The sequence below is a fragment of the Rhinoderma darwinii genome, chromosome 5 (assembly GCF_050947455.1).
Source record: "Rhinoderma darwinii isolate aRhiDar2 chromosome 5, aRhiDar2.hap1, whole genome shotgun sequence".
Classification (NCBI taxonomy): domain Eukaryota; kingdom Metazoa; phylum Chordata; class Amphibia; order Anura; family Rhinodermatidae; genus Rhinoderma; species Rhinoderma darwinii.
This window is the reverse complement of record NC_134691.1, coordinates 255344156-255362260: the sequence shown is the minus strand read 5'-3', so window position 1 is coordinate 255362260 and position 18105 is coordinate 255344156. Positions and strand designations below refer to the sequence as shown.

Below are 18105 nucleotides of genomic sequence, written 5' to 3'. Positions count from 1 at the left end.
TATAAGCACTTATATTTTTATGTACATTTAATTTGAGTTTTACTATTGTAAAATAAAATTCATGCGAAACACTTTTCCTTACAGTCTTGCCGCCGATTTCGTGATGGTGACATATGCACTGAAAACTGTCCTCCACTGCATTCATACAATCCGAACACATATGTAGTAGAACGTAACCCTTTGGGGAAATACACTTTTGGTGCCTCATGTGTGACAAAGTGTCCACGTAAGTAAAAGTACTACCATCCTAGGATCTCCATCAGTGGTGGATTAAGTAGACCATAAGCCTTGGGCTGTTCCCCAATCTTGCACCCCCCTCCCCCCACTGTCCTGCCAGGCTGTTTGTATATAATCAACACCAATTTTTTGTACTATCAGGTTTAATTCTGGTTAAAAGTAAGCGCTTGCTCTGCTTGCATGAATGAATTGACAACTGGCTGTTACCATTCCCCTTGTCAAAGGAGTGTATCGCTACACAGTCTGACATTGTCTAATCATCGCTGACATTATCATAATGTGTTCCTCTTGACAAGGGGAATGGTAACACCCAGTTGTCAATTAGGCTAGGACTACACAGAGACCTTTTCTAGCGCTACTTTTTTGAGTTACAGCTGCAGTCCACACAATGGCATGCAACTTAAAGCATTGCTTTGTACTGTAGCTGTATCTCCATCGTTTAAATCAATTAGTTAAGCTACATAAAGCTTCCATGTAGGCCTTTATTCATACATTTCAAGGAGGAATAGCAGAGGAAAGGCACAACATAAAGTTCTAAAAAACGATGCTCCAGAATTGTTTTCTCATGGGGAAGACACATGGTTACTAAAACAAACATCTCTGACGCACAGGATAACCTTAATATCCATCATATCTAAGTTTATGAACTAAGATGTAATCGGTATTAGGGTTATCCTAGAGGCTCACAGGAGCCATTGTTGGCCGTTGGTCCAATAGACTGACGGATTCGGCTTACTGTGGTGCTATGCAGCTTCTATGTATAGTGCATACATAGAAGCTGCATCACAGAATATAAAGAAAACTTTAATAAAAGTTCTAATTTATAATAAATAAAATTAGGAAAATGTTTTTCAGCACATAATACATTTAATAAAACACCCTAGACCAGACCCCTAAATTAATCCAGACCTCTAAATTAAGTCAGACCCCTAAGTTAATTCAGACCCTAGACCCCTAAATTAATTCAGACCCCCAAACCATCCGCACACTACGTACTGAGGGTAAGGTAGTTTATTTGTTGTTGAAACCATTGGGTTAGAAGACAAGTGAAATTCTATTTTGCAGTGCAAAGGGGATTGGTGGCGCATATGCTGAATTCCCCCTGTAATCCAGTTAGGTTGTACATTTTCTGTCTAACCTGGAAACTGAGATTTTATTATGCTGTCAGCCTCTACCACAGAGAGGATCTCTTTTTTAACACTTTGCTTGCCATTTGTAACTCCACATTCTCAGTGTCTTCCAGTATATTCGCGAATTCTCTAAGACATAACCTAGTAGGTAGATTGGTAGCTAAGTAAATCTCTCTCTATCCAACTACTTAAGCAGTCAAGCATTCTGCCACCTTTATTTTATTTGCTGCTTTACTAGGCGTTGAATGTTTGTGTGCTTCCCAGCAGTGCATGGAGTGGACATTTGATTATAGTATATAGTATATGCAACCTGTGCATTGATTTGTTCAGTATTTGTCAATATGAAAAACACAAATTCAATACATTTTGTTTTTATGCTATAGATAACTACATAGTGACAGATCTTGGATCTTGTGTTCGGACTTGTAGTCAAGGATCATATGAGGTGGATGACCAAGGTGTCCGCAGCTGTAAAAAGTGTGATGGACCGTGCACACAAGGTAAATATCCTAACTTTAGGTCTGTTCAACATAGTTATAATGGGTGCAGTAAAGGCAAAAACAAATGTATACTTTCTTTCACTCTTAAATAAAACTATTACAAAGAAGTTTAGGATCAGCTGTTCCATTTACTTCTTACAGGTATTGTCTCTGGTAAAGGTCCCTCATTCTCCAATAAAAAAAAAACTTGACAAATTTGACTTGTCAAAGGAAACCTGTCATGTTGTTTTAGCCCCATAAACTGCCACAATGCTGTTACACATGACCTGAAAATGTTTCCAAATATCCCCAGGAAGGTTTATTGTGATGCAGCAAAATCTAGAAAATCAACTTTTAAAATGGCGTGCAGTGTATGGTAATTACCAGTGCGGAGTTAAGGGGTGGCGGTGACGCTTTTCTGAAGATTCACGAGGTCCGGCCTCTAAATCTGCCCTTTCAGGCTGGATTGACATGCCTCTGCTTGATTGACCTTCCTCTTGGCCGCTCTACGTCACTACAAGCCTCCTTCAACTCTGGCAGATGCGCTGTTGCCTTGTAATCCCCGGGCATGCGCAGTGCAACGTTTATCTAGCACAGCAGAGCTCCCAACTACTGTGCAGGGAATTCCAAAACAACTTCACTGAGCACAGAAAATCAGTGGAGGAGGCTTTTATTCATTCGGATCATGGGGTTTCCGGCAGACAGACTCCGACCAAATAAGAAGTGATGGCATATCCTAGCAATATGCCATTACTTACTATAGTGGGAAAAACACTTTAAGGCCTTGGCTTTGGTTTGACTATTCCAGTTTGTGAAATTTCTTCTTGGTTTAACCATTCTTTGGTATAATAACTTGTGTTTAACCCCTTAACAACCTCTAATTTACCTGCTCATGATAAAAGAGGCAATCAATAAAATAATTATAGCTGTTTAACAAGTACATCATTTGTGGTGTTCCAGTAAATACTAATAATGCATTTTTGCTGGTTTTCTTGCAGATAAAAATTGTGATGGTATTGGATATGGTATTTTAGAAGATGTTATATCAATAAATGCAACAAACATTGGTTATTTTGAAAACTGTACAAAAGTTATTGGAAGTATAAATATCTTGTCAATGGCTGTAGATGGGTAAGTCACGTACTAGAATGTATGAGAGATGGAACAAATTATTATGTTTCGAAGTTGTACCTGAACTTCTGATATTAAAAACTCTTTTATAATGAGAATATAATGAGGTCACCCAGAAGTGGCAGTGCCAGTGCAGTATGAGCTCATGATTGGATCACTGAACTGTAAATCCATGTATGCATGTCAACCAACAGAAAATGTTTATGTGTTACTTTGCAAGGGCGGAGGACCAGGGTTATAGCTAAAGGGGGGGCAGGTGCTTTCTGAGAATTGTAGTCTTTAGAGTGGGCACTGGAGCGTATTGTGATGTAGGAAAAGCTAACTACTGTATTACAGAAGCTTAGCTAAGCTATTACGGGTATATCTGGCAACAAACTTGTCGACTGTTTCCAATAACATCCAGCAGAATTATGAATACATCTCTGAACAATAAGGGTATGTTCACACGACCTATTTTCAGACGTATTTCAGGCGTTTTACGCCTCGAATTACGCCTGAAAAGACGTCTCCATAACGTCTGCAAACATCTGCCCATTGCTACGATGTTCTGTTCAGACGAGGTGTAATTTTACGCATCGTTGTCAAAACACAACGTGTAAAAATACGGCCGCGTCAAAGAAGTGCAGGACACTTCTTGGGACGTTTTTGGAGCCATTTTTCCATTTCATTTTCCGCAAAAAACGCGAGTACTTGCAAAAACGTCTGAAATTCAGGAGCTGATTTCGCCCGAAAACAGCTCCGTCATTTCAGACGTATTTTGCGTTTGCGTGTGAACATACCCTAATACAAGCTGTGACTTAGGATCAACACAAGATGAATAATTACATGTATTTACAAATATTTTTTGCATAAATATATATTTATTTATTTGGTAAGGAACAAATTATGCCATTGGCAAAAGGGGCCTTTGCCATGGGGCATCCGCTAACAGCAGCAGGATTTTTTGGCTACTCTGTAGCACTGTTATGTAAGCACCCACTGTATAGTCATAGTAGTAAGGTATTTTATGGTACGATTTTTGGAAGTATGTACATCATATCTAGATATATATATATATCTATATATATATATATATATATATATATATATATATATATATAGATAGATATATATATATATATATATATATAGATATATATATATATATATCTGCTGTAAAATTATATTTAAGTTTTTTGTTACAAAATGAACATGGTTCAAAGTAAGGCATCGTTCACATCTGCGCTATTGTGTCACGGACATGCCGACGGAAAGCTGACCAAACCTATTAAAGTCAATGGGTTCCATCGGCAACTGGCGTTGTCCATTGTGCAACAGAACCGTTAGTTTAGTTATTCTCTTATTCTGCTCCCCTGACGGACCAGAACAATGGAATAGCCCAACGCAGGTGTGAACAAAGGCAGAGCTAAAGGAGAAACAGAGGGTGTACTCTTGTGTCTCACATCCATCTCTGATATCATAGATCCCCAGTACGTATCAACTAAGTAGGTTGTACATTAAATGTTTGGTAATATGCACTTACCAAATGCAAAACAATTTATGTTTTTAGTGATTCTTATACCAACACACCAAAAATGGATCCAGCTAGATTGCACATGCTTAAATCTATCCGAGAAATATCAGGTCAGTTTTCATGACACATAATTTTTTATGTAAAATATGTTATTCTATTTATTATTATTATTTATCTTTTGATTTTTTAAAAGCATACACTATATCTATATATATATATGCCAATTACCCTAGGAAGTGTATGAGTGAATATACCAATATACTGATTAATTTTTTCAATCCAATTTTTTACAGGTTTTTTAATGATTCAATGGTGGCCGAGAAATGTCACTGATCTGAGTATTTTTGAAAATCTTGAAATAATCAGAGGCAGAACAAAAATATAGTAAGTCAATTTCACATATATAATATTGGTTTAATCTGATATGTACTATTGATAACACATATGCTAAAAAGAGATGTAGCTTGAAGTTCCTTGACCATAGTTCAAAGCTGTATATCAAAAAGTAAAACAAATTTTTAATAAAAACTAATTAAGAAGTTACACAAAACACACTGACTGAGCTGTTTATTATTATTAATAAAAAAAAAAAGCCCTCAAGGATGTACATAGGATGTACTTTTTTTATCATATTGCTTTTAGTATGATATTAAAATAAATTTTATTTCTTTTTGTTCTTGTGTTCTACTTTTTACTTTTTTCTTACTTTTACTTCTCTATGGGGGCTGCCTTTTTTTTTTTTCATCACACATACACATACACATACACATAACGACACATACAGAACTGGAATACAGCACATACAACCCCATAGAGAATGCGAACGGGAGCCATCCCATTCTCTGCAGTGTACGTCGTCTGTGTGGGAACAGCGCATGCGCCGCTCCCACACAGACCAAAACGAAGCTCGTTCGCAGAGCGAAATCCGGCGCCATTTTCATGTGGACCGGAAGCCGCTGCCGGTCAGTAAGATGACGACTTCTGGCCGCGGCTTCCGGCCATATGTTCAAGGAAGCGAAGGCGCAAGACATAGTAGCGGAGGCGGCAGGAGCAGGTAATTTATGTTCGTGTATGTGATGTGTGTATTATGTTCATGTATGTTCGTGTTATACTGTCTGCTGAGCACTGTATCTAATCCTCCTACACTGTGCAGTTGCTCAGAAAATGGCGGCGCAAAGTGTAGGAGGTTTGAAGATTCAAACCCTTCCTTCTCCTGGCACTAGCCAGAAAAAGGGAGGGGGGATTGTGTGAGGACACTAGAGAGAGTGTGTCTACCCCAAATTTGCAGCATAAAGCAATGAGGTTGCTTTACCACATTGACCATGCTGCAATTTTGGGAACTGCTCTTTCTAGTGCCCATCACATGGAAATGTTATAAATTAGAATCTCATTTATAGTATTTCCTGACTTAAGTTAAAAAAATGAAAACAATGTGTGATCACTCAAATAATAATTGTTTAACTAAAAAAAAAAATAATCATTTCTAGCGACACATTCCCTTTAACACTTCGAAGTGTTGGATTCCTGATGTCCAGTGCTTTGTGCTGCACCCAAAACTGTTTAAATGGGACTATAGATTTCTGCTTAATGGCAACTCTTCATGTGAACCAATCAGTCAATCAGGCCAGGCAAGGGATTCTGGTTTCCAGCACTTTAGCGGTTGACAGTGGAAAAAAAAGTGATCTTGTCCAATGTCAGACAATTTCACTACTAGGCCCCATGGGAACTGTAGAAGTTGGGTCTTGTAATCTGTTTGTTTTTTTGTGTACAGGGCCTATTGGGTTCTCTTTATGGGGATCTGGTCTTACCTAGGGATGCTGACACCTCTAATTTTATGCCATTGAAGATTAAATAGCTGTCAGCAATCTTGACGTGTCTATTTTAGTGAATACTTGTATTACCCATAAAATCACAATTTTGGGTGTTTGACATTCCCCTAGTCAAAGGGGCGAGTCCCTACACAGTCTTATACTGTGAGCCCTGATTGGACATTGTCAGACTGTGTAAGGACACCCCCCTCCCCAACTGGTAACACCCAGTTGTCAATTTATTCATGAATTGTAGGAGGAATAACAGAGGAATGGTACAACGCAGAGTTTTATGAAAAGATGCTCCAGAATCGTTATGTTGTGGACAATACAAGTATTTACCAAAACAGACACGTCAAGAGAAATGACAGGTTCCTTTTTAATGCATCTGGTAAATTTGCGTGTAATGAGTACAAGTACACATTCAAAACAGCTGATCGGCCAGGGGTCCCCGACCGAACAGATATTAATGGCCTATCCTGAGGATAGGCCATCAATTTTTAGGGACTGGACAACTCATTTAACCCCTTAACTACCCTAGACCACTAGGGATATTTGATAATAAAAGGTCTTCGCATTTACCCTTCCCAAATCACAGCCCATTTTTTTTATCCGGCTGTTGTGTTTTGGTAGTAAAAGGGGCAACCTTAGCCACGAGCCAATCCACAATTTTTAAATTGCACAACCTCATATTACAAGAATATTCTTGTAACCGTGAAATGTGCTCTGTACATTTATTGTCATAAGTGAAAATGGAAGCATATTTGAGAATACTGAGGAATGAATCGCTACCTAACATTAATCATTCATAGCTCAAATACACCGGTAGAAAATGATTTCTGTCACTACTGGCAAGAGAAACTCATTGTGTGTCTTCTTTAATATGGAATTCATAAGTTTTACGTATATATGAAGTTTAGACTCGCTATGAAAAGATTACAATTTCTGTCTTTTATATTCTAGTGGGAGATATTCACTTGGTGTCACAGGTCTATCCATATCATCACTGGGATTACGATCTCTCAAAGAAGTGAGTGATGGCGACATTATAATTAAAAGTAATAAAAATCTCTGCTATCTTGATACAATGAACTGGACGAGTGTATTCAGAACGAATCAACAAAAGAGAATATTTGAAAATAAAGAAGATGAAAAATGTGGTAAGCATCTTTTTATAAACTGGTACTGATCATAATACTTAGAGCAAAAAATGGCACAGCATTGCCCAATGTTCACTAATGTAGAAAAAAAATCAAACTATTTTTCTGCTCATTGATGATGACAAAACAGCCCAAACACGAGTCCGTCCGTACGACCATTTACAAGGCTCTCCATGCTTTTACAAGGGCCAGAGAACAGACTTCATTTTGGTTCAGTTAGCTTGAATCCACTTAAAGTGTAACCTCAGTCTCACTGAAGTTTTCTGCATGCGATTTAAAATGATGTAGTTGCTCCTTAGCAGCACCTTGCTCAGCATTCATTGCTGTCTAAAAAAATGTCAGTTTACAGTCTGTTGCCGAGGAGCAAGTGAGGAGCAACTGACAGAATTTTCAATATATACAGTATATCTATACTGTATATATCTTTTGTTTGAGACATTACATAGTATAACGTATATACTATGCATTCTGTATATATATATATATATATGCGTTCATACACCAATTAGCTGTAACATTAAAAAAAAAAGGCCTCTAAAGGTGTCCTGTGGTGTCTGGCACCAAGATGTTAGCAGCAGATCCTTTAAGCCCTATAAGAGCTTGTCCACACGTAACGGAATTGCTGCGTATTTTCCGTCTGGAATTGCAGATGAAAAATACGTAGCGGAATACAGTAGCAGCATAGTGGGTGAGTTTTAACAAATCTCATTCACATGCTGAGCCAAATTTCCATCCCGAAATTCACCTGCGGTGCGTTATTTTCGTTCCGCAGCATGTCAATGCCTGCTGCGGAATGTGGACTGATTTGCTGCGTTTTTCAGAGGAGATGTCATCATCTCACAGACTTGAGAAAAAAATTGGCAAAATCCGCACCTGTTTCTGCAGTAAGAAACACAGGAAATGGTCCGGTTTTTCCACAGCGGAATGTCTGATAGTTTTAACGGAAATGCTGCAGAAATTTTCTGCAGCAATTCCGTTACGTGTGGACAAATATATATATATACCCAAAATATGTACAATATATAAAAATGTATGTATGACTATATATATACACTTTAAAAATATGAATATATTCAATTTACTTTGCAGTTGCTGATGAAAGGATTTGTGATCCTTTATGTTCTCAAGGTTGTTGGGGACCTGGACCCTCTCAGTGTTTCTCCTGTGAAAAATTTAAACGTGGAAAAGAATGTGTAGCTTCCTGCAATACGCATACAGGGTAACTATATGTCTTCCTTTTATTTATTGATTGTTAGCGCTGCAAAATAAATTATATTAAGGGGATTTTCCGGGACTTTGATATTGATGACCTATTCTTAGAATAGAACAGTAATACCAGATTGGTGGGTATCCGATCAGCTGATTGAATGGGCGCTGCATCCTCATAATTGCTTAGCCTGCACAGCTCTGCACATTCGGCAGTGGCTGTGTCTGGTACTGCAGCTCTATGAAGCTTAGTCCCATTCAAGTGAATGGGACTGAGCTGCAGTACCAGGCACAGCCACTATTGAATGTACAGAGCTGTGCAGGCTAAAAAGTTAAAGAGGCTCTGTCACCACATTATAAATGCCCTATATTGTACATGATGTGATCAGCGCTGTAATGTAGATTACAGCAGTCTTTTTAATTTAGAAAAACGATCATTTTTTGACGGAGCTATGACCTATATTAGCTTTATGCTAATGAGTTTCTCAATGGAAAACTGGGCGTGTTTTACTATATGGCCAAGTGGGCATTGTGGAGAGAAGTAGAAACAGAACCGATAAAAACACAGGGACATATACAAAAACACCGAAAAAGGCCATACTTACAAATGGACACAGCCAGGTCAGAAATGCTGATGAAAGGGCGAGCAGGTGCTTTAAATAATAATAGCCACTCCCACTAGTCTTGAGGGGAGTGGTGTGTGGTGCATGGGATGTGTAGTAAGAAATAATAAATGAATAGTGTGTGTGCAAGTGTAATACTATAAGTGAAATATAGGGGGCAGTAATGAGTGAAGTGCCTCAATAGAAATAAATGGATAATGGGGTGCAAGTGAGTGAAACATGGAGGGATAGTGTGTACGTCATGAGGCACAACGTGTATAGCCAGGTAGAAGCCTATTTGTGACGCCTTGATAATTCATAGAGCGGGCTACCCTGCTTGCTATGCCAAACAACAACACACCATGCTCTCCCAGCATCAAAGACCCGGCTGTGTCCAAGAGAAGCGAATATACATAATAATGAAAAATACCTGGGGTATTGGTAATCATTTTGGCAAAAAGGACGCAAGCTCGCAATCCACGACAAGGATCCCCAGACTTGCGAGTCCCTAACTCCTAAACTGGAACAGAACGTTCCTGATGCACAAACAGAACCGATAAAAACACAGGGACATATACAAAAACACCAAAAAAGGCCATACTTACAAATGGACACAGCCAGGTCAGAAATGCTGATGAAAGGGCGAGCAGGTGCTTTAAATAATAATAGCCACTCCCACTAGTCTTGAGGGGAGTGGTGTGTGGTGCATGGGATGTGTAGTAAGAAATAATAAATGAATAGTGTGTGTGCAAGTGTAATACTATAAGTGAAATATAGGGGGCAGTAATGACTGAAGTGCCTCAATAGAAATAAATGGATAATGGGGTGTGAGTGAGTGAAACATGGAGGGATAGTGTGTACGTCATGAGGCACAACGTGTATAGCCAGGTAGAAGCCTATTTGTGACGCCTTGATAATTCATAGAGAGGGCTACCCTGCTTGCTATGCCAAACAACAACACACCATGCTCTCCCAGCATCAAAGACCCAGCTGTGTCCAAGAGAAGCGAATATACATAATAATGAAAAATACCTGGGGTATTAGTAATCATTTTGGCCAAAAGGACGCAAGCTCGCAATCCACGACAAGGATCCCCAGACTTGCGAGTCCCTAACTCCTAAACTGGAACAGAACGTTCCTGATGCACAAACAGAACCGATAAAAACACAGGGACATATACAAAAACCCAGAAAAAGGCCATACTTACAAATGGACACAGCCAGGTCAGAAATGCTGATGAAAGGGCGAGCAGGTGCTTTAAATAATAATAGCCACTCCCACTAGTCTTGAGGGGAGTGGTGTGTGGTGCATGGGATGTGTAGTAAGAAATAATAAATGAATAGTGTGTGTGCAAGTGTAATACTATAAGTGAAATATAGGGGGCAGTAATGAGTGAAGTGCATAAATAGAAATAAATGGATAATGGGGTGCGAAGTGGAGAGAAGTGTATGACGCTGACCAATCAGTGACCAATCAGTGACCAATCAGTGACCAATCAGTGACAATCATCTTCATACATTTCTCTCCATTCATTTACACTGCAGATAGCGATATAATTATATTGCTATGTGCAGCCACATAAACACACTATAACGCTACTCATGTGTCATGACAATGAATATACATTACCTCCAACCAGGACGTGATGTGCATTCATTCTCATGACCACTTCTCTGCACTTCTCAGTGATTTACAGCACAGCACAGCGAGATGTCGCTGTAAGTGACAGTTTACAGCGTAATCTCGCGAGACTACGCCTGCTATGCTGTAAATCACAGAAAAGTAGTCAGGATTCTGAATACACATCACGTTCTGGCTGGAGGTAATGTATATTCCTTGTAAGGACACTGCAGTAATGTTATGGTGTGTTTATGTGGCTGCACATAGCGATATAGCTATATCACTATCTGCAGTGTAAATGAATGGCGAGAAGTGTATGACACTGATTGGTCACTGATTGGTCTCTGATTGGTCAGTGTCATACACTTCTTTCCACAACGCCCACTTGGTCATATAGTAAAACATGCCCAGTTGTCCATTAAGAAACTCATTAGCATAAAGCTAATATAGGTCATAACTCCGTCAAAAATGATAGTTTTTCCAAATAAAAAACATTGCTGTAATCTACATTACAGCGGCGATCACATCATGTACAATATAGGGCACTTATAATGTGGTGACAGAGCCTCTTTAAGATGCTCACTGGAGCTCCGCAGCCACTACAATTAGCTGATAGGTGGGGGTGGCGGGAGTCACTAATATAAATACAGTTTGACAACAAAAAAAAACTAAATGCGTGGTGCATTGTGCCCCTAATAGCAGAACCCCACTAGGTGAGTGCAATACTTACTACCCAGAGGGGTAGCTAAGCTTTTCTTCCCCTGGGCCAAAGATTTTGTTTTCTGCCCTAGCCCTGTATGTAAATACTATGGCCAGAATGGCTTATTGGTGGTCCCCCTGTCACATGCCTCACCAACCCCCCACAAGCCACGCCTTTGCGTGTACCCATTTTTTTCCCTATCCATATCTAATTCACTGTTAGTCTAGGAAGTGCTGTTTGCTTTGTTTTTTCATGTCTATATTTTGAGGGCCTGTTCAAATTAGCGTTACTTTTCCGTTGCTTTTCCGTTCATGGGTTCTGTTGCAGCTTTCCGTTGGAGGAACCCATGAACGGAAACTAAAGCTTCCATTTGCATTACCATTGATTTCAATGGTAATGCTTCCATTTGCCTTGGTTTCCGTTTGTTTCCGTTCCCGCAAAGCTTCCTTTTTTTTGCGGAAACAATAGCGTAGTCAACTGCGCTATTGTTTTTGCAAAAGACCCTGAAATAATAATAATATACAGAGTAAACACTAATATAAATGTATGTATGTATATATATTAATCACCCTGTAACCTACATATAAAAGGTATGATATGTCATACACCTGTGTCGTCCTGCGCTGTATTTCTAGTAGCTAATACGGTTGTTCAGAAAGATACCCCAGCTATTCTAAAGGAAGGATTTTCCATTCTGTATTTAGTTCTCCCTTTTTAATCACATACGTTACAGACCACCACCAAACCTTCTGCACACACTTTGTAATTACAACACTAATTTTAGCTCATCGTCTTGACAACTTGCGTAGTGCCTGGATGATATTTCAGAAAAAAGTGCCCTGTTTTTAAAATTACTAAGAAAGCACTAAATGAATTAAACACATAACTCTTCAATGCCCTAAAACTACCTTTAATCTTCTTCTTAGCCAGACCTTTAGCTTTCCTGGAAATCTAGCTTTCTGTGTCATCACAAGATTTATTAAATGCATACAAATATAATTGGACAGCAGGTTTTCGGTTTCATATGGGCTTACAATTCCTAATCTCTTCATGCATTTTCCCTGCATCTCACAATTACACATCCTATGAAAATACAAACAGCACCGTTCTATGCTAACTACTAAATATACCAAATAAAACATGGCTGCAAGAAATTCTGGTAACAGTTCATTCAGAATTGATGTCATCACTTTAGTAGCCACTTTTTGCCATTAAAAAATGAAAACCTTGTCATTTGCTAAAAGGGGCCATCCATGTGTCAGATCCCTAGACTTAAAAACCCACCTCTATGGGGGATGTTTTTCTATTTTTTACTCTGATATTCCATTACTTTTGTTTTTAGATTGACTCTGATGCTAATGTCATGGAAAGCTCATAAATGAATCAAATGATTATGTACTTGTGCTAACCTGAAATAGAAAGTGAACTCCATCATCATCTGTGATCTTCATCTGATGCTGCCCCTCTCCTTTCCATTGCTGCCCCTCTCCTTTCCATTGCTGCCCCTCTCCTCTCCATTGCTGCCCCTCTCCTCTCCATTGCTGCCCTTCTCCTCTCCATCGCTACCCCACTCCTGTCCACTTGCTGCCCTATCGCCTGTACCTGTGCTTTGCCTGCTCCCTCTGAGTGACATCACTGATCAGAATATGCTTATTTTAGGTGCAGGAGTTTCATATATATATATGTGTGTTTAGATATATATATATATATATATATATATATATATATACATATGTACATATATATGTATCTATATATACTAGTGCATATATAAAATGTAAACAAAGTTACAAAAATTGTTATCGTTTACCTCCATAATTAGAGCATTAGCGCGCAGTGGGTGTTTAAGTTGGCAGATTTGGTAAAGCTAGAACCTGCATAGGTTGAGCATTAGGGTAGCAGACATTTAGGTTAGTTGATGTCAGTTTTCTTAAAGAAAAAATATTATATAGCATTTTTGGAAGTTTTAGCTATAAATTTTTTCTACAGTTTCAGTGTAAATTTATTATAGTAATTTTTTTATACTACAAGTTTGTTTTTTTATAATATAAAGCATTACAGTTAGCTTCAGTTAGGGTATGTTCACACGCACAATTAAAAACAGCTGAAAATTCCAGAGCTGTTTTCAGGGGAAAACAGCCTTTGATTTTCAAACGTTTTTGAAGCAGAAAACGTTGAGGCTTTTTTTTTTTTTTAGATGTTTTTGGAGCTGTTTTTTTCAATTGACCCTATGAAAAACAGCTCCAAAAACGGCTCAAGAAGTGAAATGCTCTTTTTTTTTAACGTGGTGTCTTTTTACGTGCCGTTTTTTTAAACAGTGGCGTAAAAAACGTCATGTCTGAACTAAACACCGTTTTTCCAATTGATTACAATGGCAAGCTGTTTTTTGTTGTTTCACAAGTGTTTTTCAAGGCCTATTTCCAGGCGTTTAAGCACTACAAACCCTTATAAGAATTCTCTCAAAGGTTCTATTCAGCATAGGAGGCATACGTCCTTCTAGGCTCTAATGCTGAAATGGCCAGCGACTGAGAAGAGGAATATGTCCCATTAGTCTTGTCCTCTTCCTCCTTATCATCCTAATCCGGTGATAAGGAACTCAAGTAAAGGTGCCTCAGGGCAACGGCTGAGGCGACCCTCCAGATTAGTGATCCCATTCAAACTCACCCCTCTGCAAAATTCCTGATTTCTTGGGCAGCTCAGGAATTCTATTTGAGACTGCAGGCCTCACAGAAATTGTTTTTTTTCTGTGAAGATCATATGAATTTAATGGTGGCCCACACCGATTTATACGCCTAGCAATTTATTGCCCAGAACCCCACGTCATCATATGCTAGACCTCTCAGATGGACCCCCGTAGGGGCAATGCAGATGATGACATTTTGGGGCCTTATGCTGCATATGGGTTGAAGAAGCCAAAGATTAGGTAATACTGGAGTAAAGATATTTTGTACAACACCCCAATTTACCACATGTCCATGACCTGGACACGCTTTGAAGCAATCGTAAAGTTTTTGCATTTTAATTATATTGCACAGTGTCCGCCCAGTGATGACCCCACATATGACCGCCTATTCAAAATCAGGCGAGTCATTGATCTTTTTAAGCACCAAGTTTGCCCAAGCCTACACCCATGAAGAGAACATTTCCAAAAACGAGTCTCTTGTATATTTTAAACGGTGACTTATATTCCTGAGTTTCTCAGGGTACACCCACAGGTTTCGGGTGAATGCCTGGGAATTAGTGCACCCACTGTTGGACCAGGGTTACCAACTCTACATGGTATAACTTCTATACCAGCATTCCACTCTTTAAGTGTCTCTCTACCAGAATTACTGCAGGATGCGGCATGTGCGCAAAAACCAAAGAGGTCTCCTAAAATCAAAGCTTGGTTAAAGACTCAGAAGGGGTGAGAACAGGGCACTTTACAGCGAGAACATGTTGTTGGTTTAAGGACAAGTGGAATGTACTTATATTGACCACAATACATGATAACCTCAGCACCGCTGTCCCTGTAACAGGTACCACTACAGTAATCCTCAAGCTTAATTGAACATTGGGCTATAATAAGTACATGGGAGGGGTTGATCTCTCAGATCAAATGCAGAACCTGTATAGTGCCATGCAGAAAACAAGGGTGTGGTACAAAAAGCTGGCCTTGCAAATCTTAGAGATGACATAGTATAACACTTGCGTGCTATCCCAGTGTGCAGGCCAGACAGGGAAGACATATTCCTTCATTTTCAAGCGGTTGTTATCAAGGCACTTCTATTTGGGAACCAGGAAGGGAAGGGCCCAAGCACATCTGCTGGAAGCCAGGACACCCGTATTGTATCAGGGCAACTCTTTCCCAATGAAGTTCCCAAACTGCAAAGAAGGGAAAGTCCCAAAAAACAGTACAGTGTGTACCAAAAGGGGGATAAGAAAGAACACCACTTATCAGTGCGACGCCTGCCCTGAAAAACCTGGCCTGTGCATAAAGGATTGCTTCAAAGCGTAAAACATCTATGAATTATTATTTTTTATATTTATGTACCCTGTGATTATACCACCTTATTATGACCTGATGTACTCTGCACAGCTTACATATGACCCCACATTATAAATTGAAATACCAAAAAAACAAACAAAACTACTACTACTTCTTATATCTCTAGATGGGGATGACCTAAGAAGTGTAATTTCCAAAATGGGTTTTCTTCTCAGGGGTTTCCACTGTACGGATACCTCAGGTGCTCTGCAAAAGCAACATTGGCACCCAAAAACCAATCTATCAAAATCCAAATAGCGCTCCTCCCCTTCTGAGCCCTGGCTTGTGTCCAAACAGCCGTTTATAACCACATATGTGATATTTCCGAACCAGGGAGAAATTGCTTTACAAATGTTGGGGTGCTTTTTCTCATATATTTCCAGTAAACATGACAATTTTTGAGCTAAAACTACATTTTATTGAAAAAAATGTAATTTTTAATTTTCACATGCCAATTCTGGAAGGAGGACCACTTTTTTTTTCAGCGCCTCTTACCAATAGATTCATGGTGTCCGTGTTCCGTCCGTAGTTTTTTTTTTTTATCCCCATTGACTTGAATAGGATGCAAAACTAAGGAAAGTAGTGCACTCTGCAAAACAAGACATGTAAATAGCCCCATTAACTATAATGGGTTAGTGTGCTGACGGTTTGTAGTCCGTTGGAAACACGGACAGCACACAAACGTGAAATACGCTGGTCTGGATAAGCCTTAATTAGCAGTTTTGGGACAGTAATTCTAAAAAGTTTACTTCCTCCATATAGTAACTAATCATTACATTTACATTTTCTCCATGTAGTGAGCCAAGAGAATACATTGAAAATGGTGAAAAATGTTTTTCATGTCATCCCGAGTGTCTGAGAATGAACAATACCGATACCTGCACTGGACCAGTAAGTATATTATTCATGTATGATATGCCCAACTAGAATAAATGAAATTTTTCCAGAATACATAATTTTCATGTGTGAAGGGTATGAATTCACACGTGACATAAACACTTCATATTTTCGTTGCGTAAAAGTTCTGGAAAGTTACTCCATGTTATCCTATGGGGAAAAAATCTGCAAGTCATACATGCAGTAATTTTCTACACATTTTTTTTCTGCTGCAGAAAATATTTTTTCTGCGTACCCTATATGTGTTGCGGATTTTGGATGCAGAAATTCTGCATTTAAATCTCAAACACAAATCCACACTGAAAACGGCTCAAAATACACAATGGTCATTCCACCGTTAAAAATACAGAAATACAGAGTCAGGTAAAATTCTGTATCAGTTCCATACATGTGAATGGAGATTGTAAAAATCCATGAACATTGTGCAGAAACAACCACATTCAGATGTATGGAACAAATTTCCTGTTGCAGAAATATCTACCCTACGTGAATGTATCCTAAAGCCAGGATCACAGAAACAGTTTTGATGCAGTTTTTGGCTCAGTTGTTCTTTTAGCCAAACAGGAGTGGACACATAATGAAGGGGATGCATCAATCTTTCCCTTATACCTTTCTTTCCTTTTGGATCCACTTCTGGCTTTGGCTAAAAAAAAAAAAAAATGCACAAAAAACTGGATTAAAACTGTGTGTGTGATCCTGTTTTAAGGCTGGAATTACACATGCAGTTTTTGTGGCAGTTTTTTTTTATGCCTAGTCAGGCGTGGATCCAAGAAAAAAGAAAAAATATTAGGCCAGGATAAAAAACACAGTTTTGATGCCATATTTGTGTCAGTTTTTGGCTAAATTTTTTGAGCCAAAGCCAGAAGTGGATCTCAAAGTAAAGAAATGTATAAAAGAAAGACTAATGCATCTCCATTCTTTTGTGTCCACTTCTGTGTTTGGCTAAGAAAACAGCCAAAAAGTGCCAAAAAAAACCCTGTGTGTGTGATCGTGGCCTAAAGGAAAGACTGATACTCTTCCTTTTTTTATCCACTCCTTTGTTTGGCTAAAAAAACAAAACGTAATCAAAACTGTCACGAAAACTGCATGTATGATTTCAGCCTTAGGGTATGTGCACACGATCTCTTTTCAGACGTAATGGAGGTGTTTTACGCCTCGAATTACGCCTGAAAAGACGGCTCCAATACGTCGGCAAACATCTGCCTATTGCTTGCAATGGGTCTTACGATGTTCTGTGCAGACGAGCTGTCATTTTACGCGTCGCTGTCAAAAGACGGCGCGCAAAATTACGGCCGCGTCAAAGAAGTGCAGGACACTTCTTGGGACGTAATTGGAGCGGTTTTTCATTGACTCCAATGAAAACCAGCTCCAATTACGTCCGTAAAAGACGCTGTGAAAAACGCATGCACTTGTAAAAACGTCTGAAATTCTGGAGCTGTTTTCTCCTGAAAACAGCTCTGTAATTTCAGACGTATTTGGCGTTGTCGTGTGCACATACCCTAAGGTGACAGAGGGCCCTGCGTGTCTATGTAATCGATAACAGATGGATCCTGCATGTCAGAGACACGCAGGACCCGCCGTCACCGTAGCCGTCA

General features: G+C 39.1%; 1 protein-coding gene across 1 annotated transcript in view; it reads left to right on the top strand.

The window, feature by feature from the left end:
• Positions 1-18105, top strand: part of EGFR (epidermal growth factor receptor) — a 165806-nt gene that overhangs the window by 120462 nt on the left and 27239 nt on the right. The window contains exons 7-14 of the mRNA XM_075827064.1: positions 85-226; positions 1751-1867; positions 2845-2977; positions 4527-4600; positions 4784-4874; positions 7262-7458; positions 8548-8677; positions 16411-16504. Coding sequence (XP_075683179.1) covers positions 85-226; positions 1751-1867; positions 2845-2977; positions 4527-4600; positions 4784-4874; positions 7262-7458; positions 8548-8677; positions 16411-16504 — 978 coding nt within the window. The remainder of the gene's footprint in view (positions 1-84; positions 227-1750; positions 1868-2844; positions 2978-4526; positions 4601-4783; positions 4875-7261; positions 7459-8547; positions 8678-16410; positions 16505-18105) is intronic.